The 27772-nt window shown below is 41.6% G+C and overlaps 1 protein-coding gene across 3 annotated transcripts in view; it reads left to right on the top strand.

The window, feature by feature from the left end:
• The window catches only part of P4HA2 (prolyl 4-hydroxylase subunit alpha 2), a 190094-nt gene that overhangs the window by 143780 nt on the left and 18542 nt on the right, over nt 1-27772 (top strand). Inside the window, exons 10-13 of one of the 3 annotated variants that reach the window (XM_077473272.1) lie at nt 9007-9106; nt 10457-10510; nt 15331-15390; nt 15460-15525. In XM_077473272.1, the coding sequence (XP_077329398.1) occupies nt 9007-9106; nt 10457-10510; nt 15331-15390; nt 15460-15525 (280 nt within the window). The remainder of the gene's footprint in view (nt 1-9006; nt 9107-10456; nt 10511-15330; nt 15391-15459; nt 15526-27772) is intronic. The other 2 variants (XM_077473270.1, XM_077473271.1) reach the window with 2 other exon arrangements.

Below are 27772 nucleotides of genomic sequence, written 5' to 3'. Positions count from 1 at the left end.
ATTTCAATTCTTGAGACCCTAACATGCCAGAAAAGTACAAATACCCCCCAAATGACCCCTTTTTGGAAATAAGACATTCCAAGGTATTTAGTAAGAGGCATGATGAGTTTTTTGAAGTTGTAATTTTTTCCCACAATTCTTTGCAATATCAAGATTTTTTTCACTTTTTTTTTTTTTTTTCACAAAATTGTCATATTATCAGTTTATTTCTCACACAGCATATGCATTCCACAAATTACACCCCAAAACAGCTATTCTGCTATTACTCCCGAATACGGCGATACCACATGTGTGAGACTTTTACACAGTGTGGCCATATACAGAGGCCCAACATGCATGGAGCGCCATCAGGCGTTCTGGAGCACCCAGGACAATTCTGACATTTCTCTCCTACATGTAAAAATCATCATTTATTTGCTAGAAAATTACATCGAATCCCAAAACATTATATATGTTTTTTTAGCAAACACCCTGGAGAATACAATGGTGGTCGTTGCTTTTTTTTGGAAAAAAACCAGTTTTGTGCTTAAAAAAAAAAAACACAGTAAAGTTAGCCCAATTTTTGCATAATGTGAAAGATGAAGTTACACAGAGTAAATCGATACCTAACATGTCACTCTTCAAAATTGCACAGGCTCGTGGAATGGTGCCAAACGTCGCGACTTAAAAATCCCCATAGGCGACAATTTAATTTTTTTTTACTGGTTATATGTTTTGAGTTAGGTGAACAAAATGAGCTGCGCTAAAAACAAAAAATTAATTAAACACCTAAACCTAATCAAAACCTATACCAATAAACATGAAAAAAAACAATATTAAGTGACAAAAAATGTGATTAGTAAATAGTATACATAAATACTATCATATCATCATAAAAGTGAATAAAGTGTATACTAGATCTAAAATGAAGTTAGCATAAATAATATAGAAAAAACCCCCCACAATAATTAATGTAAATTGAAACAAAAAATAGTGTGTGCTAAATCTAAACAAATAAAATTAGCAAAAATAATATTCAAAAACAATAAAGAGTTCATATATGATGAAGAAAAAATTTGTCCAAAAAGTATTGTTGATTCCTCAAACTTGATATTAAGGTGCAAAAATATCCACAAATGCGTGTATATAGAAAATAATCAAAACAATCCTCCACCAGTGAGAAGAGGGGCCGCTTACCAGAGCTTTAGATCCCAGTGTTAGTGAGATCAATAAGGCAACAGCACAGAGGTTTCTGGATGAACCGTCACAGGCATCCCACCATTTACATCTCCAATACGAAGGCTCCAATCGGGAAACAAAGGTATCGTAGATTGCTGGCACCACGCTGCCTCTATCTCCAGTACGAAGCCTCCAGTCAGGAAACGAGGGTATCGTGGATCATGTATAAAAGATCAAAGACACTCGCATAGCGTAAAACCACTTGGTTTAATGAAGTAGAATTTAAAAAAAATTTACACTCACATATGTAAAGAAAAAACGATCACATAAAAAACGAGCCGGCCGGACTCGTGTGCCGCCCGCACTTCCTGGTTGGGCGTAGAACGCGGAGACGTCAGAACGCCTATCTCCCATATCTTCTCTTCTCACTGGTGGAGGATTGTTTTGATTATTTTCTATATACACGCATTTGTGGATATTTTTGCACCTTAATATCAAGTTTGAGGAATCAACAATACTTTTTGGACAAATTTTTTCTTCATCATATATGAACTCTTTATTGTTTTTGAATATTATTTTTGCTAATTTTATTTGTTTAGATTTAGCACACACTATTTTTTGTTTCAATTTACATTAATTATTGTGGGGGTTTTTTTCTATATTATTTATGCTAACTTCATTTTAGATCTAGTATACACTTTATTCACTTTTATGATGATATGATAGTATTTATGTATACTATTTACTAATCACATTTTTTGTCACTTAATATTGTTTTTTTTCATGTTTATTGGTATAGGTTTTGATTAGGTTTAGGTGTTTAATTAATTTTTTGTTTTTAGCGCAGCTCATTTTGTTCACCTATTTAGTTTGATATCGGAGTATTACGATTAGGGTTGCTGCTTATAGGTTGCTTTCTTTTGTTTTTGAGTAGCGCGGTTTACCCTTTGTACCGTATATGTTTTGAGTTACAGAGGAGGTCTAGGGCTAGAATTATTGCTCTCGCTCTAACGTTCGCAGCGATACCTCACATGTGTGGTTTGAACACCGTTTTCATATGTGGGCGGGACTTGCGTATGCATTCGCTTCTGCATGCGAGCACATGGTTACAGGGGCGCTTTAAAAAAAAAATGTTTTTTATTGTTCATTTTACTTTATTTTAGTTTGACATTTTTTTTCCCCAAAAATAATTTTTTTGATCACTTTTATTCCTATTACAAGGAATGTAAACATGGCTGGGTATTGCAGGGTATCACCGACTATGGCTGGGTATGGCTGGGTATCTCAGAGTATGGCGTTGCAGAGCATTGCAGGATATTGGAGGGTGTTGCAGAGCATTGCAGAGTGTTGCACGGTATTGGCGGGTGTTGCAGAGCATTGCAGAGTGTTGCAGGGTATTGGTGGGTGTTGCAGGGTATTGCAGGGTATTGCAGGGTGTTGCAGGGTGTTGCAGGGTGTTGCAGGGTATTGAGGGGTTAATTTTCGGTGAGCAGCGATGTGGGCACTGCAGATGCAGCCCACATCGCTGCTGACACCGATCTCTTCCCCCTCCGCTGTTCCGATCGGTACAGATAGGGGGAGGGAGGAACCGGCGTCATAACATGACGGAGCGATCGCGCTATGAGCGGCCGTTTACCGTGGGACCCGGCGGTCACGGATGCTCTCGAGTGCGCGCCCCAGGGGGCGCGCGAGAGCGGAATTCTGGGAGGACGTCATATGACGGCCTCCCAGAGTTAAGAAACCGCCCTGTAGCCGTCATTCGGCTATAGGGCGTTGTTAAGTGGTTAAACAGTTCCTAGAAAAGCACTGCCCCAAGGGAATTTCTTCAGCGTCTTCTATGACTCTCGGAGGCGTAATCACACAACAGGAACTTAAGGAATCTGTTAAAAACCTAAAGTCAGACAAAAGCCCGGGCCCTGATGGTCTATCGGCTGATAACTTTAAAACATTTTTTGACACGCTAAGCATGCCCTTCTTAAAAGCATTCAATTCCTTATCTAGTTCCAACCCACTCACTCCAGGAATGCTCCAAGCACACATTACAGTCATACCCAAAGATAATAAGGACTTATCGCAACAGGCAAATTACAGACCAATCTCATTACTTAATGTGAACATCAAGATTTTTTCCAAAATTCTGGTCAATAGACTCCTACCACTACTCCCCTCAATTATCTCCCGAGACCAAGTTGGCTTTGTCCCTGGAAGAGAATGCAGGGACAATACTATAAAAGCAATCGACCTACACCACCTTATAACAACTTCCAAACAGGCAGGCTTTTTTCTCTCTTTGGACATGGAGAAGGCATTCGACAGGGTGGCGTGGGATTAAATGGCTGCAGTTCTAAAAACCTTAGGCCCACACATGCTCAGTCTCCTATTCTCTTTATATGCCAAACCTTCAGCCAGAATTAGAGTAAATAACACCCTGTTGAATGCCTTCCCCCTTCCACGATGGAACAAGGCAAAGATGCCCCCTTTCCCCCATTCTTTGTCCTCACGCTTGAACCCCTACTATGCTCCATAAGGCAAAATTCCAACATAAGAGGTATCTCTACCAGACAAAGAGAATACAAATTAGCCGCATATGCGGATGACATTCTCCTATTTCTCTCACATCACTGTACCAGAAAATTTGGCCTAATTTCCAATCTTAAAATAAACTTCACTAAGTCTTTTGCTCTTAAACATTTCCCTGCCTTTGTCCTTGCTCGCACACTGCAAAGCAAATTTCCCCTTCCAGTGGCAAACAGAGGCGATCACCTACCTAGGCATACAACTCCCTGCAAAACTTTTGAACCTGTACAGGAAAAACTACCTGCCGATACAAATAAAACGTACAGACCTTAAAAATTGGAATAGGCTGGTGTTCTCGTGGTTCGGAAAAGCAGCGATTCTGAAAATGGACGCCTTGCCGAGAATCCTATATATACTACAAACAATCCCGATCCACGTACCACTGCCCTTTTTCAAAAATTACTGAAACATTAGCACCAACTTCATTTGGGGAGGCCGCAAACCTAGAATTAAATACTCACAACTAGCCTTGCCCAAACACCTAGTAGGGATAGGCTTACCAGACCTTATCAATTGCTATAAAGCAGTACACTTGACCAGAATTCTGGACTGGAACCTTCACGGCTCCACAAAAGATTGGGTTAAACTGGAAGAATACTTCACAAATCTTTCATTGGCCTTGTTGCCCTGGATACTGGAAAGAGAAAGACATGTTCCTACCGAATCAAAAAAATTACACCCTTTAGTTGGACCAATAATACATTGCTTCCACAAGACTTGCAAACACTCATCCCTTTCGACGTTTCAAGGACCAATGACCCCAATCAGACTGAACCTGGGCTCCACCCCTCCCCTGAAAAATGTAAGCTAATTTCTTAGCGAAACAGTGGTCTGAGGGAAAGGGTTTTAGCCCACAACTTCTACGACCAAGAGAAATTGTTCAGCATCACACCTCTCGTCTAGACATGACAAACCTCAGATACCAGACTGGATGTATCTTATGATCACACACTTCTTAAGAAAATTTGACAAAAAAATCTTCCTGTTCCATACAATTGACTCCTTTTGAGCACCTCTGCTCTCAAGTCACCCCAGACACATTTGATTTCAACCACACACACTCCCTTCTCTTCACAGACTATAAACCCAACAACTCGACAGTGTGTGCTGCATGGGAAAGAGACCTGTCCATATCTATTTTGCTGGAAGAATGGGAAAAAATGTATCTTAATATCCATAAGGGATCGATCAATGTGACCACTCAAGAGAATGGATTCAAAATCCAAACTCGCTGATACCGCACACCTGCCTTACTACATAAATTCAACCCAGCAATCCCAGAGGAATGCTGGAGATGTATAGATCAACCAGGAACCTTACTCCACATATGGTAGGACTGCTCTCATATTCAAGAGTTCTGGACAGAAGTATACAGGATAATTATTCATGTCACTACCTCAGACCTAGACAGAACCCCCTCACAATTTCTCCTACACCACTCACAACTATCACACGGAACCTACCACAAATCATTGGCGATGCACATGATAAATGCAGCAAAACAATGCATACCGACACGCTGGAAATCCCGAACCCCCCCATTCCCCCTATATACACTCTGCATCCATATACGCCCAGGTCATCAGCCCCTTCCCCATGCCTGGGATAACCCACCTAGAAATGTATAACTCATAATTTACCCCACCTCTTCCCCATCTACCCAACCCCCGATAAACATGCCATCAACAAATTGAACAGGATACCAATGACAAAACACCCCACATATGCAATATCCCAAGCTATTAATCCACTACCAACAAAAGTCGTGTTACACGTGACAACCTTCTCAGTGGAGAAGATCCCCGAATACCCCCAAGAGGGTTACACGTAATCACACATCTTAACTCAGGACAGATACACCACTAAATACAGTTTATTCTCTAGACAAGATGAACAGGACATAGGAACCTTTACAGACCCACAGCCCCAGCAGGTCTAGAATTGAAACGTACAAAAGATCTGTTCAATCACACATAGCTCACTCTGACATATGAGGACACAATGTAACTTTGAATTTTTGACTGCCTGTTCTCCCTGTTATAGATCATATTGTCTATTGTTTTATGTAACCTTACCTATGTAAACAATAAAAAAAAAAATTGGGGGGGAAAAAAAAACATAGGTGGAACATGTAGACCTAAATTCTTGTACAGTAAAAAAAAAAAGTATTACTGTACTGGCTAGATCAGAGTTTCTCAACTTTTTTCAGTCAAGGCACCCTTTAAAATGATCTACATCCACACACGTAGGACACCCAACATTATTCTTGCACATCAAATGCACCGTTGCACACTGATACTGACTAGTATTACACTGTTTCTCTTCTTCTTCAGTTTCTCTCCCTCATTCAGCTAACATGGCCCCAGTGTTGAGGAAGAGGAGCAGGGGAGGGACAAACAAGGATGTTCCTTATTAACTAATGACCTCATACATTTTTAGAACACTGGCAGCTAGTTGTAATGCTGCACAGTAAAAAAAAAAAACTTTTGGCTTTAACAAAAAAGCATTCCTGAGCCACTTGTAGGCTTGTGGAAAGTTTTAGGAATTTTGCCAAGGTACCCCTGAAGAACACAAAAGGGGCCCCAGGTTGAAAAAGGCTGGGATAGATCATCAGTTTGCGGCTCCCAGTGTTTGATTTATTTTTTAAGTACTAAGCGGTGCTGTAGAATCTTAATTGCTGTGCAGGGGATCATGTGAAATTAGTACAAAGACAGAATCGGGTACTTATACTAGCTACATTTAATAATACATTTGCTGAAATTTTGTGAACACATAACTAATTGAAGTAGCACGCTTTTATATCTCCCTAGAGTTCAACTTTAAAGCATAGTTAAACCCAAAATAAAAATGCAGTACGTTGCAGCTGACCAGTCCTCAGATGCAGTGGCTGTATTGAGCTTTTTTCTTTTTTCTTTTTTTTTTTACTTTCACTTTTTGATTCTGTCAGTATCATATGGATAACAATGCTCTTCTACATTAGGACAACAGAAGCAAGGTAGGACTAAGGATCCCTGTCTCTCTCCAGTTACATAGTTAGTTTGGTTGAAAAAAGTCTAGTTCAAACAATAGAAGGAGAAAAAAATATATACAATCCCATATACACAATCCTATACCCATAGTTGAGCCAGAGGAATGCAAATAAAAAACAGCAAAACATGATCCAATTTGCTCCAGCAGGGTAAAAAATTCCTTCCTGATCCCCCCAAGAGGCAATCAGATATTCCCTGGATCAACTTTACCCATAAATGTTAGTATCCATGTATATTTAGGAAATAATCCAGGCCTTTTTTTTAAAGTAATCTACTGAGCTGGGCAGAACCAGCTCTTGAGAGTTTATTCCACATTTCCACAGCCATTACTGTGAAGAAAGCTTTCCGTATTTGGAGATTACATCTGGAGGAAAGGAGATTTAAAGAGTGCCACCTTGTCCTCTGTGATAATCTGAAATGGCATAACTTTACACCAAGTTCACTACATAGACCCCTTGTGTATTTATACATGTTGATCATATCCCCCTTAATCTCCTCAAGAGAGAAAACACCTAGGACAGCACAACCGCTAAATGCTTTAAAGGCAAAAGGTGTGTATGTATATATAAAAATAGAAAAAGTTTATTAGATACACATTAACATTAACAAGAATGAATAAAAAGGAGTGAATGTGGTTCAAACAGAATGATACATAGTAAAGGAGCAGGGATAACCATATACTTCTGCCCACAAATAGTGAAGAGGGACAGAAGTCAAGGGTGACTCTCTCTATTTGTGGGCAGAAGTATATGGTTATCCCTGCTCTTTTACTATGTATCATTCTGTTTGGACTGCATTCACTCTTTTTTTATGAATAAATGAGTGACTTGTATAGCGCTACCTATGCGAACTGAATCGCCTCAAGGGGCTTTTTGCTGCCAGTGTCCATATGTGGTATAGCACGGTCCTTTTACCCCGTGGGGTGCCGACGCGCTTACAAACACATACATATACAACATAACATGTATTCGGACAATGTTTTTTTCAACAGGATCTAATTAACCTACCAGCATGTCTTTGGAGTGTGGGAGGAAACCGGAGTACCCGGAGGAAGCCCACGCAGGCACAGGGAGAACATGCAAACTCCAGGCAGATGGTGTTGTGGTCGGGATTTGAACCAGTGACCCTAGTGCTGCTAGGTGAAAGTGCTAACCACTACACACTATTCATTCTTGTTTAATTTTAATGTGTATCTAATAAACTTTTTCTATTATGATATATACATTTGTCTATGACCTTTTAAAGTCCCATTTAGAGGTTGTGCTGTCCTAAGTGTTTCCAATTATCAGGGATGTGGGCATCTAAGACCCCTTTCACACTGCCAGCGTTTTTCAGGTGCTACGGCGCTAAAAATAGTGCTTGTATAGCACCTGAAAAAAGCTGCTCCATGCACTCCAGTGTGAAAGTCCGAGGGCTTGAGTGGTGCGCTGGCAGGGCGTTACAAAAAGTCCTGCCAGCAGCTTCTTTGGAGCAGTGAAGGAACAGTGAACTCACCGCTCCTCCACAGCTGCTCCCCATTGAAATTGATGGGGCAGCACTGCGATACCGCCGGCAAAACACAGCTCTGGCTGCGTTTTGTGGGTGGATTTAACCTCTTTTCGGCCGCTAGCCAAAAATGGCACCGCTTCACCGCCAACGGCCCTCGTGCCTCGGTCTGAAAGGGCTCTTACTCCTCTTCAGCAACATGTTGACCCCTAAGGTATATTCTCAAGAGGGAATAAATTCAGTTCCTCTAATCTTTCCTCATAGCTGAGCTCCTCCATGCCTCTTATCAGTTTGGTTGCCCTTCTCTGCACTTTCTCCAGTTTCCTGTTCTCTATAACAGAGTGGTGTGGTTCTGTAGTTCTCAGAGAACAATGTGATCAGTCGGCAATTGCAGAGAGCATAGAAAATGTATTGGGTCACAAAATTGGGCAAGACCAGCATGTAATTTTAACTACTCAAACACATATAACAAAATATTTGGTGTATTTTTTTAAACCAAAAGAGATCTAAGACCATATAAGAGAAGTTCATTGTTGGGGTTTATTCACCCTTTTACTGCTCAGTGGTGGTGAGCAATACTGGATGGGAAAACTGGCTTTTATTCTGAGTTTTTTTTCTTTCATTTTCTTGTTCCTTCTGACCTAAAAAGATGTTTCTCTTTGTGCCTGTTGTTGAAACTATTAGTCACTTCCATCTAACCAATGGTTTAGTCCTCTACACTTGCCATGTTTTGTTAAGTGTTTTTGTTTCTGTACAGTGCTTGGTTGGAAGAGTATGAAGACCCAATTATTGCTCGTGTGAACAAACGCATGCAGGCCATTACAGGGCTAACTGCTGACACTGCTGAACTGTTACAGGTAAAATCTGTGTGTTACTATGCAGTATTAAGGCTCCGGTGCATATACTACTACACATCCCCTTAGTTTCCATGTTGTTCTAAAACCTGTATACATTTCCAATGGAGAAGGTGCAAGATAACTTACAGGGCATCTTTACTTTTGTGCCAAAACAATATTGTAAATTAAAAAAAAAATGTGTCATTTACAATTGCTACACAAGCCATATTGTAATTTAATGTTATTAAATTTCAATCTGCAGCAGCTGTCATTTTTTATAACATGCAGTGCAATATGGGAACCTGGGTGCATTCTGTGCACAGTTGGTGTGCAGAACACCTCCAAAATGTATTTTCCTGCCTGGGTAAATAACTCTACACTAAATTACAAGTCAGGTTTATGGCATCCTCTGCAACATAAATTTCGTTATTATTTTTTTGTGAGATACTCCCAAAGGGAATATCTTCTAAAGGCATGCAGACACTTTGACTTTTTGCATCAGAACTCCTGAAAGTGCACCAGCTGATTATAATAAACCAGTCTCTTCCATTTAGAACCATGCCACACAAGACTCGATCTAAAAAACAAGCTATTTCTTCAGAGCAGAAATGAGTAGCAATCTGCAACAATTTGTTAAAATTCTTGCAATGTACATTGATTGCACAGTTGGGATTGTGTTCTTTTCAGCAAAAGTGGAGTTGCTGTTATTATTATGCAGGATTTATATAGCGCCAAAAGTTTGCACAGCACTTTACAATGTTAGGACAGACAGTACAGTTGCAATACAATTCAATACAGGAGTCAGAGGGCCCTGCTTGTTTAACCATTACTTGTTTATGAGCCTCAGGACTCTGACCCTACAATCTCCTGCGCTCAGGAGCTTAGTCCATGTGTAAGTGGTGTCGCCAACCCTTTGGATAGAATATGGAATGTAAAGGTCTTGCTGCCCTCCTCAGAACAATGGGTGTCCTTAGAGCTGAAACGTATAGAAAAACAGGGAGGGTGCAGCACCCTTGTGCATTATCAAAGATAAAAATGTATTTAAATAGAAAAACAAAAGTCATACTCACAAACGTACGTTTCTACCTGTACTCGCTGTCCCTGTGGTGGTACCGCATTTCCAATAAAACGTATAAGATAGTGGGGTTGTTTCTTGTGTCCTCAGAGGGAATTAATTTCTTCATTTTGCTGTCCCGGTAACAGTGCTTTTACCAGACAAGTAAGTTGAAGTTAGGGTATTATACTGCAGGGTCCCAAAAAGAAAAAACCTATAACATGTATTAGCTATTCCCTACTTTACCCAAAACTTAAACAATGGTTCAGCTAGAGTTATTCTTTACATTTAGCTTGTGTGTATATTGCCTCTTACAGGTTGCAAACTATGGTATGGGAGGTCAATATGAGCCACATTTTGATTTTTCAAGGGTAAGTGTATATTAGAATGTGTATGATGCATGGTGTTTAACCTTTCTATGGGTGAGATGGTAGATGCTACCAATGTTTGTTTAAATAGCATATGTCCATATGTAAGAGGATGCACATATGGGATCATCTGTATAAAACAATCTTTGGAAACATGTCAGAAAATTGTTGCATGCATTAATGAGCACTCTGAAGCGATTGTTTTGCATACCAAATGGTTGCTTGATTTTTATCAGGCCATGCTGGGTCATCCTTATTTACCTTAGTGGCTTGTTATACAAGCTGCTGCTGTGCCTTAGTCACAAGAATTCTGACCATGGGTTCCATAATGGTATCTTATAACCTACAGTGCATGCCGTTATTAATAAGGCTGGTAAATTGCATACAGGTTTTTTACTCATACTCACTTTGGTCTCAACACAGGTGCATTGATTGCAGCCGATTAAATGGTGTCTGAGAAATTACTAATGCAGGCCATACATGGATCGAATTCTGAACAAATTTTCTTTTGAAAATCAGAAATTTTGTTATCAGATACCACCATTGATTTCGAAATTCGACCAACCGGGCCTTCAATTTCACCTGTTGCTACAAAATATTTTTTGTGCCCGGGAATGTTCTTTTCTTTCAAGGTCACATCTCATACACATTTAATTTTTGATTATATTTCTCACATGATTCTCTCATCATTGGTTAGAAATTAGTTTCGTTTTTCGAAAAATTTCCAGCATACCGGATCACTCAAGTCCGATGGCCGCATGAAAATTGGCAGTTGCTGCGACCCACTAGTGGTGCAATATTTGACTGAAAATCCTTAGTTACGATTTTCTAAATAAAATTCATTCGGGAATTCGACCGATGTATGTCTGGGCTTTAGTCTGAATATTAATATCCAAGGTTCTGTAAATTTTGTATATATTCACACTTTCTCCTGGCAGTCCTCTGGCATAACATGGGTAGAGAGAGAATGAGCCTTCAGCATCTATTTGTGGAGAGCCAATACTTTTATGCTCGCTTTTACATCTGGCTTTTTAGAAGTCCAGGTTTACCAATTTAAAGCTTTCCATAGAGAACCATAGTCTGCAAACCCGCAACCTCCACCATATATTTTTTTTCTTTTTGCCACATTGGCAAGACATGCAGTCCAAAAGAAAGAGAAAGGTATCTGCATCGACTAAATTCACACCTGATCGTGGGCGGAATCGTTGCAGTTTTGCTCTACGATTTCAAATGGCTGCAAAACGGTTGACGCACTTGTAATGCCATTACTTCTAATGGCGTTGCAATCGGGCAAACAAAATTATGGGGCGCGTATCCCCCAAAAGAAGTTTCGTAAGTTTTGCAGCCAGAATCATGGGGCAGAATTGTGTGAATGCAGCCTTAATAGAAAATATATACATTTTAAAATTAATAATAAAAAGAATCACTTAAAAATTGGCTTGTTCAACTCATTTTTTTTATTCAGTACACTTCCGCACTCCTGCCACCTACTTTGTTTTGTTGTATGATTTTTATTTTTATTTTTTCTTCTAAATAGATTTTTATATTGTAACTGGTGGATTTCCAAGCCTTATTTCCTCAGCAGCATCCTGTTTTAATTTAAAGGCAGCAGTCTGCCTTTTTTTACATTTTTTTTTTTTTTTTTTAAACCTAGCATATTTACAATTTTTTTAAGGAGTTGCCATTTTTATTTGTGAATTGATATTACAAATCAAAATGGTACAAAAATTGCATATAAACGAAGTAGATCCTTATAATAACAGTAATACACTGTACATATGTTTGTCTATAATTTTGCATCTCATGTTTTATATTCATAATGTTGCTGAGTTTAAAATATATTGCAAGCTGTGTAAAATTCATACATTTTATATTAGTGACAGTATTTTTACATGACTATGTATTCATCTGCAACATCAAAGGGACTCTGTATCAGGACAAAATCCTAAATCATTCATACAGTGCAATCATTTTTGAGATTACCCTTCTTGTGCTGCAATTATGTTTTTGTGTCAAAATTTTAAACTTTTTGCTATTTATGGTGGTGGTGGGTGAAGCAAGGTGCAATTTTGCTTTGCGCATAAAACTGTCTGGCTTTCTACAGTTGCTTATTTATTATTTTCTCAGGCCTCCTCCTAATATTGAGAAAATTAAAATTTATTGGAAATGTTCATTTCCACTGAAATTTGTGTTTCCTGTATCCATGCTTTACTTAGGGAGGTTATTTACACATGTCATGCACAAAGTGACCAAATCTGCTTAAGCAAGCTTGCCTTTTTGTGCCCCTATATCTTTGTCTGTAAGTCAGTAAGCATATCTGTGTTTTCCTGTTTTATGTTTTATGTGTAGCTATGCCTCAATGAAATGCCCTTGTTCTATCCTCACCCATGGTTTTAGCTCTCATTCACACTTTTGCGACTTTGGACATCAAAGTTGCATGACATGTTTTCCAATGATGGCCATCCATATATGTGTGACTTAGTCGTAGCTATGTCAAAGTAGTTCAAGCACTACTTTGGTTTGACTTCCATGTAACCTGAAGGCCATATACTTCAATGTTAACCCTCAAAAGTGGCATGAACGTTATCCCTGAATGTTTTACATGCAACAGTGGGTCTGACTTTGCACAAGTCACATCCAAGTTGCACCCATTTCAAAGATGCACAACTATGGAGTCATACAAGTGTGAATGAAGCCTTACCTTAGCCTGGGTACTCCAACTGACTACATGTACAAAATGTGGGGCTTTACAATGCAGCAGAATGTCCAACAAGCCTATGCCTCCTTTCAGTTTGGGTAGAGTCCGACGCAATAGCAGAATGCAGGGTTGTTTATCTGCCATAGAAATTTCAGAAACAAGCAAAGATGCACAAAAACACACACGGAGCACTATATGGAGAGTTTGGATTAGATATACAATTTGAGGTAGGGTCATCTTTTTGACAGTATTTGATCTGGCAAACCATGTTGGATTTAGGTACCTCCAGTTTTGTCGATCCACGCTCATTATGCAGATCAGTGGACAGAAATTGACTTAAAAAAGCAGAGCTGGGTCACGTGTTATCTGGAACCCCAGAAACTTGAGACTAGTGGTGGCCCAGGCAAATGTAAAAGAGCGCCTCAGCACGAAAACCCACTCTGACAGTACAGCGTTAATTGCTTTTGATTTATTATAATTCATCTTATAGTTAGATAAGTCGCCATATTGGTTAAATAGTGACATTAGAATCAGGAGAGTCAGTTTGGAGTTCAAAACTATAAAAAGGTCACCCGCATAGGCCTTGACTTTATGATGGCCAGGTTTACTAATAAGGCCAGTAATATACTGGGTTTGCCCTAATGGCACACAGTAAAGTTTCTAAAGTCAGAACAAAAATTAAGGGTGACAGAAGGCCTAGTTTCATCAATCTGGACTACTGCCTATGGGGTGGAATAAAGGGTGGAGATGCAAGTTAGCATGTGGGTTCCCAAGCTTACGTACGAGAGCGTTGACCATATAGTATTTTGAAAAGCGTCTTCCAACTTGCTATGCTAAGTAAAAATCCACTTAGGTTAGTCACCCGTCTCGATTCATTCAGAAAAGCAACAACATTGCCATGTTTTGTGATTTTAACTAAACTTTATTTTAAAATCCTTCCTTAGGCATATTGAAATTCAGCTAATTCAGGAGGAGAATACTAAATTTGTGTGTGTGTGGTTTTTAGGCTGGCTTCTGTCAAACGACCCTGCCACAAAACCAGCATTCAATGGCAATGGCTGAAGTGCTGGTTTGTGCATTCTTGGGGGTGTGGGAGTCTCCACTGTCAGAATACGATAGCGTGATGGGGGGAGATTCCCGTATTCTCATCACTTGTCTGGATGCGAGAATCTATCTGTTTTTTGTTTGTTTTTTTGCTCCACCCACTGGTTGAACAAAAAAATAATTCTCCATGTATACCCAGCTAAAGTCTTAACCTTTTTTTTATAACAGTATGCTAGCTAGTGAGATAAAACCATCCAGGTCTGGTTTATGGCTACTGAAATCATTACACTAAAGCTGAAATTTGGACTACACAAATGTTGCTTGAAGAGGCATGGGTGTTTATCTTGGTGTTTTTTTTTTTTTGTTTTTTTTTTGGGCTCTCTGTAATCCAATTGGAAATAACTCCTGCACTTTGCCTCTGTGCAGGAGTTTTTTCCTATTAAGACTGCTCTCTGCTGCTCTCACTTTATGCAGGATGACTGCTCTTGTATCTGCCCCCTTCCCCCATAGTTTTCTGCAACAGCCTGTGAAAGGACCCACTGGATTCCACCCACAGTTCTGCTTTCTGCACAGACACCAATACGATAATCCAGTAGATGCAAAGGCATTCGCCTCATACAAAGTCCATTTTATGTCCTTTTGTGGCTATTGAAAAAAAAAAAAATGTAATATACATTTTTGGGACTGTAGTTCAGTTTTAAATTTTAAACACTAGTATTATACCTCAAGGTTCAGCATCCATCTGATAATCACTGGCAAAAATAATTAATCGATGCTGCCCCTTGCTGTGGTGAATTGCTATAGTACACTGCTGTGCTGCTTAGCAAAGCTTAAACCAACACATGTGGCTAAAGGCTTTGCTTGCTTAAGAGTGTCATGTTTTTGTGTTATTTTTCTGCAGGTGTAATCTCACAAATTTGTGTTGATGTACCTCCACTGTCTTTTTGTCTCTATAGCTGGACATTTTATGCAAAGTACAATTGCATTTTTTTTAATCCGTAATTTTAATGTTGTATATTCATATATATATATACATTTTTATATATTTCTGAATTCGGGTTAAAGTTATTATCTGTTGCAGCGTCCCTTTGACCCCAATCTCAAATCGGAAGGAAATAGGCTTGCAACATATCTTAATTATGTAAGTACCTTGGTAAACGTAGCATGATTCTTTCAGGTCTGCAGTTTATTTTCACGTTTAATTTTGTAGAAAGAGGAACCTGATGTATTCAAGCGTTTAGGGACTGGCAATCGTGTGGCAACCTTTTTAAACTACGTAAGTATAGTATCTCCAGTAGGACAGAAGTGTTAAGCATGGAAAAAATTGGACTGCGAAGGAGGAACATCATGGTTGCCATAATGCTAAAGTCAGAAAAGATGGTAAAATATGTAAATCATAAAACAGCCTTGTTTGAACTAATGGGGGAAGAGTTTTGAAATATGTAGTTTAAGATTGTTATCATGAATGGGTTGTGTAATAGGCTATCAGTATAGAATAATTACCATGTATAGTGTGCATGTACTTACCATTACTGTATCACAGATATGCAAGCACTTTTTAATATACACATGATGACTTAAAGTAAAAACATTACATATATAAATATTTATTTTTAAGTTTCACATCCATCAAAAAAAGGGACATGGAGAACAGAAAAAGAACTTGCAAACCTGCTTCAGGAATCTCTTAGCCGTGCAGAAATTACCCTTTCTAAGCCTAGGTTCACATTGATTTGATTTGAAATATGATTTGACAAATCGGCAGCAATTGCCAGCAATGGCACCGCCCGAATCGGCGCAGCGCCGCTAATTCCCAAAAGTCGTTTTTGTACTACTTTTGGCGACTTCGGGGTGCAATTTGTATAAACATCTGTGCATGAACCCTCTGAAATCGCCCCTGAAGTCGGACTGACATGTGGAAATGAATCATACGAGCTCACCTGAACTCATGCGATTTCATTCCCGCTGTCGGTGTGAAATTTGGCCTAAAGGCAAGAAAATAAATAAAATTATGACCAGGCAAAATGTTAGGATTTTTTATTTAATCCTAGTCTTATAAATGTTCTATTTAGTAGCCAGTGAGATGACTGCAATTACTGTAGCTGTGGCAAAAACCAATGTAGAGCAGACATAATATTGTATATCAAAGGGAGAAAAAAATATCAAAGGATGATTTATATATTATAATAATACATACAGAGTGCATCTGGAAAATATTCAGTGCTTCACTTTCTCAACATTTTGTAACATGTAACAGATGTATTCCAAAATGGATTAAATTCATTATTTTCCTCAGAATTCTACAAACAATACCCCATAATGACAACGTGAAACGAGTTTGAATTCTTTGCAAATGTATTAGAAATAAAACATTTTTAAAAATCACATGTACGTAAATATTCACAGCCTATGCTCCATATTTTGTTGAAGCACCTGTGGCACCAATTACAGCCTTTTAAATTAAAGTCTTTTGAGTATGATGCTACAAGCTTGGCACACCTATTTTTGCCCAGTTTTTCCGATTTTATTCTTTGTGGGACCTCTCAACCTCCATCAGGTTGAAAGGGGAGCGCCGGTGCGCAGCCAATTTCAGATGTCTCCAGAGATGTCTCCAGAGATCAATTGGGTTCAAGCCTGGGCTCTGGCTTGGCCATTCACAGAGTTTTCCCATAGCGACTCCTTTGTTATCTTGGCTGTGTTCTTAGGGTCATTGTTACATAGTTAGTCAGGTTAAGAAAAGACACAAGTCCATCTAGTTCAACCATTAAAATAAAATAAAAAATATCATACAAAACTATACCCACAGTTGATCCAGAGGAAGGCAAAAAAATCCAGCAAAGCATAATCCAATTTGCTACAGCAAAATTGGAAGATGTTGGAAGATTAACCTTTGCCCCAGTCAGAGATCCAGAGTGCTCTATAGCAGGTTTTCATCAAGGGTGTCTCTGTACATTGCTGCATTAATCTTTCCCTAAATCCTGACTAGTCTCCCAGTTTCTGCTGCTGAAAAACATCCCCACAACATGATGTGCCACGACCATGCTTCACTGTAGGGATGGTATTGGCCAGGTTATGAGCGGTGCCTTGTTTCCTCCAGACATGACGCTTGCCATTCAGGTCAAAGAGTTCAATCTTTGTTTAATCAGACCAGAGAATTTTCATGTTTCTCATGGTCTGAGTCCTTCAGGTACATTTTTGGCAAACCCCAGGCAGGCTTTCATGTACCTAAGGAGGGGATTCTGTCTGGCCATTCTACCATTCAGGCCTGATTGGTGGAGTGCTGCAGAGATGGTTTTTCTGGAATGTTCTCCACAGAGAAATGTTAGAGCTTTGTCAGAGTGACTATCGGGTTCTTGGTCACCTTCCTGACTAAGGCCCTTATCCCCTGATCGCTCAGTTTGGCCAGGCGGACCTCTCTAGGAAAAGTCCTGGTGGTTCCAAACTTCATCCATTTACGGATGATGGAGGCCACTGTGCTACCTTCAGTGCTTCAGAAATTTTTCCGTACCCTTCCCCAGATCTGTGCTTCGATACAATCCTGTCTTGGAGGTCTACAGACAATTCCTTGGACTTCATAGCTTGGTTTGTGCTCTGCCTTATATAGACATGTGTGTGCCTTTCCAAATCATGTCCAATCAACTGAATTTACCACAGGTGGACTCCAAGTTGATTCCATCAGACCTAGTCTGCCAGAAAGTCTAGTAGTGTGTACGCGGCAATACAGTTTAAAAAAATATGACCCCTGGAGCTTTTTCTATTTGGAAAATTTACCTTGCATTATTTCATATAAAATGCCTTCTCACATAAATAGTGAAAAATATTGTATTCCAATACAATACGGGGTTAATACCTGTAATGATAGTATTTAGTATATGAATTCTTTCTTTTTTTCATTACCCATATCGTTATTTTTTTTATTTCTCCACACTTAGTCAGATCAAACTGCCCACCAAAAGCGTACGCATTCTCTTAGCACAGTATGGCTTATGCCAATGTATAAATAAATCAGAAATCTGTCTTCATTTGCCATTAACAGGTATAATCTGCAAATAGCAGTGCAGCAGCAGTTCTGGGAAATCAGAAATTAATGGGAAATGTTACAGCTATCTCCACAATATGAAGTGAAGAGAAATCTTCCAGTAGGGACACCTGTTGCTGTGACAAGTGTCTAATGCCGCGTACACACGATTGGAATTCCGGCCAGAAAAAGACCGATGAGAGCTTTTCATCGGAAAATGCGACTGTGTGTATGCTCCATCGGAATTTATCTGTCTGAATTTCTGCCAGCCAAAAATGTATAGCAGAGTTTGGGACAAACCATAAAACACTGCTGGGGGGTTCTTATAATGGCTTTTATTTATATGTTTTAAACGTTTTTTCCCCCCGAAATAAAAAAATTTATCTGCCCTAATGTTAGATGGAGTTTAATGTGCTTAACGTCAATAGAAGATTGTGCGGTCCACATGATGATAACACTGTTGCACCAGTTCACCACAGAGGTAGAAAATCAACGCATCTACTTGCAGTACCTTTTTTTTTTTTTTTTTTTTTAAAGACTAGCATTAATGTAATTTATAATTTTATGCATAGTTCTACTTAAAGAGTTGTATCATTAAAATGCAGTGACTTGAGCTCATACTTGACCAGTGTTGGCATCCTTGGCCCATTAGGATTTCATTAGGTCTACATACAGCCTATCAGTCTACCAGTCTCTAATTATACGCTTGGAGCTAGATGCTTAAAGTAGATGGTAAACACCACTGTGATTTTGCACACATTTTTTTTTCTCTTATATTAACAGACACAGCTTCTCTCTTTAGACCATTGGGTTGTTATGCCACCTTTAGGAGAGGACTAGGCATTACATGTTAACGTGATAATAAAACTAGAACTTTCTAGTTCCGCCCAAGGGGCGGTCCCTTAGGTAACAACCCCCCAGTATGCTACTGCAGCCTCAGTTTTATTTTGCCTAGTGAAGGAGAAGGACCTAGGAACCCTGATGGGCCCATCGGTCTGTGTTGTTTTTTTTTTTTTTTTTTCTGCAGAAGCTTTGCTTTTTGCGCAAGAGGAATGATCCTGTGATCTGATATCAAGAGATGGCTGGGTCACAGGCTGGATACTCTTATCCTTGTAGTCTCCCCAGCCTGGCCAGCGAGTGTGTGCAGGTCCCAGCTAAGCGCTAGGCCGGTCATGACATACCTCGGCTCCAGAGGTGTTCAGCGAGCTTTTATACTCCGGGGCGCACATATGACCGAGCTACTGATGTCTGCGTCAGTGTGCCAGGCCAGCAGCCACCCTGTACTGATCAAAGAGTGGGTCTGTAATGGAATGTCTCCCAGCTCTTTAGGACTGGTAAGTACAGCTCGCCCTGCCTCGGTGGGGCTGAGCAGCTGGGCATTCCCTGGGAGGTCAATTTGGGGGTCCCCCCTCCCTCTCTTCTCTCCCTGTCCCTATCTTGTCCCTCCCTCCCCGAGGGGGATGCTGCATGTGGCTGCTGAGCGGTGTGTGTGTCTGTACGGGGGCTCTCACCTGTGGGGGGGCTGCGCTGGCTGGCTGTGTCCTGTGATGTGTTTTTTCTATTTCCCTGGAGGTGCCTATGAGGCTGTGTCTGTGATCTCTGCAGTGCTGATCACCGTTATTTTCAGTCGCTGTAGCTCATGGTTTTTCAGTGTCAGCAGCCATCTTGGTTATGGGCAAGGGACAGCATGCTCTCCTGTTTCTCGGCGGCCATTTTCCCTGTGGTTTTGTCCTTTATACTGGACACCCGGCGGCCATTTTCTCAAAGCCTGAGCACGTTTTTTCAGCATTCTCTAGAGACAGCATGTGTCCCTGTAGTCCAGCAGCCATTTTCCCAGCGCGTTATGTCCTTATGCTGGACGCTTGGCGGCCATTTTCCTTGAACCCAAGCACATTGCAGAGCGGTTTCAGCGCCATAAGCAGCAGCTTTGAATGACACAGTAAATTCCTCTGCACCTGGGAGCTGTCAGAGAACAGGGGCACTACTTGCTGGACAGCGCAGAACCTGCCAGGGGGGTGAGTCCTGCAGGAAAGAGCCCCTCAGCCAGCAGCAGGAAGGTGGGTGGGACCATCACTGCCCTAAGTCCCCAACAGGTGGCAGATAGGGTAGGGTCAGCATGGATTCAGAAACTGGTGTTTCTTCCCCCGAAATCCAGGCAATTGCAACTGGTTCGCCTGCAGAATGTGCAGTGCCCCTGGACGCTTTGTCAGCAGTCCTCGATTCGTTAGTTGCCAAGATGGAGGTGGTGCGTGGGTGCAAGGTGCTATAAAGTGGCCCCTGCCCTCCCCCCCTACTCTCCGGGGAGAGCTCTGATGCAGACTCGGGCCCTGCTAAGGCTGGTGACCCCTGCTCTGTCATTTCAGATGACAATGACCAGGACCGTTCGGGCAGTGAGGATGAATCCCTGTCCGGGTCCGTGCGTGATAAAGCACTTGTTGGAGCACTTATCACAGCTGTGCGTGATACCCTGAAAATTCAGGAGCCAGCAGATCTCTCTGCTGATTTAGCAGTCCCTTTTGGGTCCCGGAAGCCAGCCCATTCACCTAAGGTGTTCCTGTATCTGACTTATTTTGACACGTTCATTTACAAGGAATGGGTTCGACCGCAATGGACCTTTTCAGTCCCCAAATATATGGCAGTACGTTACCCCTTTGAGGAAAGCCTTCTCAAGAAGTGGTCGGCTCCTACGGTCGCGGATCCCCCAGTATCCAGGTTAAACAAAGTAACCATGATCCCGGTAGAGGGGACTCCTGCATTTCAGGATCCCACGGACAGGAAGGCAGAGGCAGTGGCTCGTTCCTTGTTTACGGTTGTGGGGTCAACCATACGACCAGTACTGGCATCCGCACTTGTGTCGCAGACACAAACTGAGTGGGCAAAACTGTTGCACCGTGAATTGGGAGAACAGGCTTCTCCTGTCTGCGTGGAACTAGCAGACCAACTAGTGCAGGCCTTAAGTACGTTTGTGACGTGGACCTGGATACCCTCCCTCTGTTATCCAGGGCTTCAGTGTCAGCAATGGTGCTGAGCCACCTGATTTGGTTAAAATGCTGACGGATCTACCCTTCCTTGGCGACCAGCTCTTTGGAGCCTCTTTGGATGACATTATTAAAAATGCCACAGGTGGTAAGGGTACACTACTCCCACAGGCCAGGAAGCTTAAGGAGCCACGCAGTAGGCAAGGGCCCTCATTTTCCGCTCACAAACGGCTTTCGTCGGCCCGAAGCTTCGGGCAAACGTCCCCAGCTCGACGGGGCGGCTTCGGAAAGACAAAAGCGCCCTTGGAACCCCAAGCCTAACAAGTCTGCGAGCAAAAGTGCTACCACATGAAGGTTTGCCCCCACCCGCAACTCGGGTGGGGAGTCGCCTTCGGGAGTTTGCAGCCCGGAGGACCTCTCGGCTATCCGACCAATGGGTCTGCGATCTGATTTCCTCCGGCTACAAGATGGAGTTCCTCTCTTGGCCGCAAAACAGATTCTTCCCCTCCAGCATACCCATACTCCCGGCTAGAGGAGGATGTGGCGATCACCATGCAGACCCTGCAGGAATTTGGGTGGCTGTTGAACCTAAAGAAGTCTGTGATCGTACGACTCAGCGTTTGGAGTGCCTAGGCTTGCTGCTGGACTCCATGGAAGCGAGAGTGTTTCTCCCTTCAGACAAGCTGCAGACTCTCAGAGCCACAGTAAAACTGCTGATGAACCACAAGTGGTCATCACTACGCTTCTGCATGTGAGTCCTGGGGCTCTTGGTGGCCTCCTTCGAGGCAGTACCATATGCCCAGTTCCACACCAGAGTTCTGCAGAAGGAGATTTTGACGAAGTGGGACAAATCTCCGTTGTCCCTGGATCGACAGATTCAGATGAGCCAGTTAGTCAGGGATTCCCTGATCTGGTGGCTGAGGTCCTTGGTACTTCAGACCAGGAAGTCATTCCTACCTCTGAAATGGGCGGTGATCACAACGGATGCCAGCCTATCCGGCTGGGGTGGAGTAATGGGAGTTCAGTTGACTCAGGGCCTCTGGTCGACGGAGAAATCCAAGTTGCTGATCAATCTGCTCGATCTGAGAGCGATCAGGCTATGCCTCTCCACATGGTTGATGACTGCAAGGGTGTCCGATCAGGATCCAGTCAGACAATGCCACGGCTGTGGCATATGTCAATCACCAAGGAGAAACTAGAAGCTCGGCTGCTGCACGGCAGGTCGCTCACATACTTCGGTGGGCAGAGCAACATGTACCGGCCCTGTCAGCCGTTTACATCCCGGGAGTGGAGAACTGGCAGGCGGACTATGTAAGTCACCAGATGCTGGACCCAGGAGAATGGGCGTTGCATCCGGATCTGTTCAAGCTACTGTGCCTGCGGTGGGGCACACCAGACATGGATCTTCTGGCCTCCTGTCTCAATCGGAATGTGCCGATATTTGTGTCCAGGACAAGGTGTGCCAGACACGCTGGTGGCTCTGTGGGATCAGTACCAGCTGATCTACGCCTTTCCTCCACTAAAACTGTTACCACGTCTGCTTCAGAGTGGAAGCCAAGGGAATCCCAGCAATACTGATTGCCCCAGATTGGCCTCAGCGTCCTTGGTACACAGACCTAGTGTGCCTGGTGGCATACGCTTTCTGGCGACTGCCGTTACGAGAGGACCTTCTGTCTCAAGGTCAGATTCTCCATCTTGCCTTACCATCGCTGGCTTTAACAGCATGGCTGTTGAGAGCCAGGTGTTGAGGAACTGGGGTCTTTCGGACTCGACAACTATGCTGAGAGCACGGAAATCTTCTTCTCTGAATATATATCATCGTACCTGGAAGGCCTACATCTCCAGGTGTGGGGAGAAAGGATGGCGTCCGCGCTCCTTTTCTGTATCCAAGTAAACCAAATTGTAAACCAAATTGGTTTTAAGCACCTTTAAGGGACAAATATCAGCTTTGGCTGTCTTTTTTTTTTTTTTTTTCAGCGACCCCTGGCGTCTCACTCTCTAGTGAGCACTTTTGTTCAAGGGGTCCGACATGTAGTTCCTCCGGTGCGTCCACCGTTACCCCCGTGGCGTCTGAATCTGGTGTTGGTGGCGTTTCAGAAACCACCTTTTGAATATATCAGAGAGATTCCCCTGTTGACTTTCCCTGAAAGTGGTCTTTCTAGTGGCCATCACTCGGTCAGGAGGGCTTCGGAGCTGGCGTCCTTGTCTTGCAAGTCGCCCTATCTGGTTATCCACAGGATAGGGTGGTGTTGCGTTCGCAACCGTCTTTTCTGCCAAAGGTGTTTCCACATCAATGAAGCATTGTGTTACCATCTCTGTGTCTTAAGCCAACACATCCTAAGGAGGTGGCCCTCCATTTCCTGGACATGGTTCGGGCTCTGTGGGGTATTTCTTTCATGGCTCCCTTCCGGAAGCCAGACTCCTTGTTTGTTTCGGTGGCTGGTCCCAAAAAGGCCATGGCAGTCTTGTCGACCACCTTTTCCAGGTGGATTAGACAGATTGTTGTACAGGCCTACGCCTTGAAGGGGCAGGTGCCCCCTTTCCAGTCACGGCCCACGCTACAAAGACAATGGTCTAAAGAGAAGCTGTGTCAGTCGGTGAATATAAGAGAAAATAGGATTTTTTGTACTCACTGTAAAATCCTTTTCTCTGTAATTCACCGACTGACACAGCACCCGCCCCTCATATTTTTCTTTACGTTCTACTGCTTGTTGACGTACTGAGGCTGCAGTAGCATGCTGGGGGGTTGTTACCTAAGGGACCACCCCTTGGGCGGAACTAGAAAGTTCTAGTTTTATTATCACATGTTAACATGTAATGCCTAGTCCTCTCCTGAAGGTGGCATAACAACCCAATGGTCTAAAGAGAGAAGCTGTGTCAGTCGGTGTATTACAGAGAAAATGATTTTACTGTGAGTACAAAAAAAAGTTTTTTGTTTTTTTTTAAGCTGCAGGAACATACTACTTATGGACACTATTCATAAAAATTACATTAGTATCTGGGGCACTGCATGTATAACTAGTAATACAGGTAACTCGTGTTGGATTGACCTAGGTTTTCAATGGACAGTTAAAATAGCTCACGTAGATCCCCTAAACACAACCAATTTGAAATCCTGAAATTAATAAAGTGACCTTAACTTGTTCCTTGTCATTTTACATTTTTACTCCCCAGTTGTTCTTGACATTCTGTCTCTTTAAAGTGGTCATATCCTTAAAGCACTGTAAAAATCTGATTTCCTCTAGCTTCTTCCTATTTTATGTCAAAGTGGTCCCATAGGTCCACTAGGGAAAAGCCAAAGTCTGGAACAGTGTTGCATTGTGACTAGACTATTGGGAATGTATACTTATCAAGAGTTTTATCATGTTTGAGAAAGTTTCTAGCTACTTACATTTAAAGCGGAACTTCAGTCATTTTTCATTTTTCCATCTATTAAATCTTCTCTGGTTGGTTTGACTTTGGATAGTAAAACATGTTTTTTTTCTGCCAGTAATTACCTTATACAGCCCACTTCCTGTTTCTTGTCTGGTAAAAAGCATAGGTGAATGACATTATGCACAGCTCTCTCGCTCACTCTCATGAGAGTTTGCCAGTAAGGGAAGGGGGATGAGTCATAAGAGGGCCAATGAGAGCTGATGGTATGCCTCTGTGTAAATCCAGGAAGTGTTTTCCACAGTTAAAATGATTGCAGCCAGACTCAGTTGTGGGAGATTTCTGCAGTACATTTTGACAACTACAGAATCACAGTATATATAAAATAATATGCATTGGAGGGAAACTTTAGAATGGCAAAGATGTTTTTATTACAAATTATGTGAGCAGACTGCCATTCCTTTTTAATGAAGGCATTTTTAAAATGTCTTGCAATAATTTTATTCAGTTTACTTGGGTAAAACCAGTAAGAATCATTAGGAGTTAACAGCAGTACATTTTTTTTTTTTATTAGATATTATTAGTACCAAATCCAAGTTGTGTCCATAGCTTGCATAGTGATGTCTGTTTTTATTGGTGAAAAATGCTTTTATTAGGTGTATTTAGTTGCTTAACCAACACAGATTGTCTTTGGTTGCATTAAATTAAGAGGGGTCAAGCCCCCCATATCTTTACTACGTATTTTTTCTGATAACTAATGCCCTATCCTACAGTAAAGTTGGCCATACAGTATACCTTATGCTATGTGCAATATCATTTTCATCTACCAAAAGTTTTATGTATAGCAAGGGTCTCTCTCATATAAGAGAAGTCACACACTTGGACACCAAATTGTAACATTTATTTGCAGCATAATGCACAGCAGATATGAGTAGCCATTCAAAGTTTATTGCACCCCAAAGCATCTGCTTTATAGCGTGCTTTTTAATCTAAATTGAAAATTTGCAAAATGAGCAAAATTGTATTCCACTAAAGCATGAAAAGGCATGGAGCATTACTTTTGAAAATGTAACCAGTTAATAACAGGCCAAGCTGTTAATGATTGTAAAAGTGTTGGTATAACAGTTCCCATTTTCAGCAGAGTAAGGTCAGCTCTGCAAATCTTGATGGAGAAGCTATTTAAATGCTAGACACACAAAAAAAAACTGAAAATCCAGTGGAAACCAATATAACAGAGCTTAAAACAAACCTTGGTGGTGATAAACCATCTAAAGCAGCCCAAAGATTATGCAATTTGCTCCTTCCACCATGGGTGGAAGGAAAAAAAATTGCTCAATTCCCCCATCAAAACAGTAAGTGTTGATGCAGGAATCCCTCCCGCAGCGCTATTATGTTCTGCGAACAGGCAGACTTCCCTGTTGGCAGAACACAATGATCACTTCTGGCGGCTATAGTAGTCAGCAGTGATCACATCAAAAAAAAATTGACAGGCTGGTCAATCAATGGATCAAATTCAATTCAACCTTCCTGCCCATAGATGGTTTGAATCTTGGCCATTCCCTGCTGAGATTCGATCCATCCATCTATGGCTGACTTTAACACAAACCTTTAGTAAGAAGTTACTGACATTGCAATTGGCAACCTTTTTAAATGTCAGGTGTCTTGGTATCATGCTGACACAAAGGCTTCAGTTTTGAGTCACGTACCTAGAAATAAACACATAGATCACACATTTGAACTTTGCTTTGATGTGTGCTTGTTCTTAGTGGTTCAGAAAGTACTTGGGTCAGAGAAAGCCTGGCAGTTTTTTCAGGTGGTATTCCTAAAAGGTAATCCATGCATATTTTTTAGCACAGGTTTTGTATAAACTATCCTTAACCTTTTATACTGCATATTTCGGAGAGCCAAGGATTACTGCTGCAGGGCGCATGTTTGATTCTACAGCGCCTTTTAATTATCACCCTCAATAGGATTAATCTAGAGATATGTGTCAACACATGTCATCAAGATACAAGGGTTTCATTACTATCAGTGGTAAGGTATTGGTCTACCCATGGTTTCCACAGCTGTTCATACTGACTCACCCTAAAATCTAAAAGGGCTGTTTCAATTTTAGTGTATATCATAGCTCTGGCGACCCTGTTGTTGGTTTCGTATACACCAAGACAAGGGGTTCTCCAGGGCTTTGCAATAGTTTGTTTCACTGCAGTGGTAACCTGCAGGAGATGTTTAAACTGTCAGTGAGTTACTTCTAAGGGTTTTTTGTTAAGCAAGGCTGTGGCCAAGTTCATAGGTAGAGAGTGGTCAAACAGAATGGTAAGTATTTGGAAATTTTTTTGAAAAATATCTTTGGACCATTGGGACAGCTCCATCATATCTGATGGTGTGTGCCTGCTTCTGAACAACCACGGAAAGAAGAGGGGGCATAGGCCGGTAGACGTTTAGCAATCTGGGCAGGGACCAGGTACTGACTCGATTTGTTTCCATGGCAACTATATTTTGAGAAGACTTTGTTGTGTAGACATTTCCTAATGCTAAGCACATGTCTCCGTGAACATATAGGAGGTGCCTGATTTACATTATGGGATTTAGTGGGGCTATGCATATGATCAGGTGAGAATTTGCAGATTTGTGCAGGCCCCAAGGAGCAGTGGAAGCACACTAAACATTGCAACAGGACTGCAGGAACACGATGACACTAATGGTCATAATGGAGTGTTTGTATCTTATTATAGGTAGTACAGGTAGGTATGCCATCTGTTTAACTGAAGTTGGGCCTAGGGTGAGACCTGATGGAAAAAGTTCCAGGAATTACCCCTTTACATTTTAGTTTTGTTAGGGTCGACCTGAGACAAATTATGCCAGTCAAGCTCCATCCCTGAGATCGTCTATAGGTGAAAATGGAGATGTCAGTAGGAATCCATGGAACTGCAGCCAGTGCTTCACAGCTACAGAAAGCAAATGGCTTGACTTGGTCTTATGCAGTTTATGCTATGACAAAACACTTTGTGGAAAGCACCTATCAAACATGGAAAGCTCAATTAAAATATGAAGAACTTTTTCTAGCAATTTGACATATATATATACTTCCTTCCAGATTCTGTGGAGTTTTTATGCTGCAGGGTGCATAATGCCGCGTACACACGTAGCGGACT

Source organism: Lithobates pipiens, unplaced genomic scaffold (genome assembly GCF_037356315.1).
Source record: "Lithobates pipiens isolate NorthernLeopardFrog02 unplaced genomic scaffold, aLitPip1_a1.2 Scaffold_8, whole genome shotgun sequence".
Taxonomy (NCBI): domain Eukaryota; kingdom Metazoa; phylum Chordata; class Amphibia; order Anura; family Ranidae; genus Lithobates; species Lithobates pipiens.
Note: the sequence above shows the minus strand (reverse complement) of the source record. Positions and strands in the feature narration are given on the sequence as shown.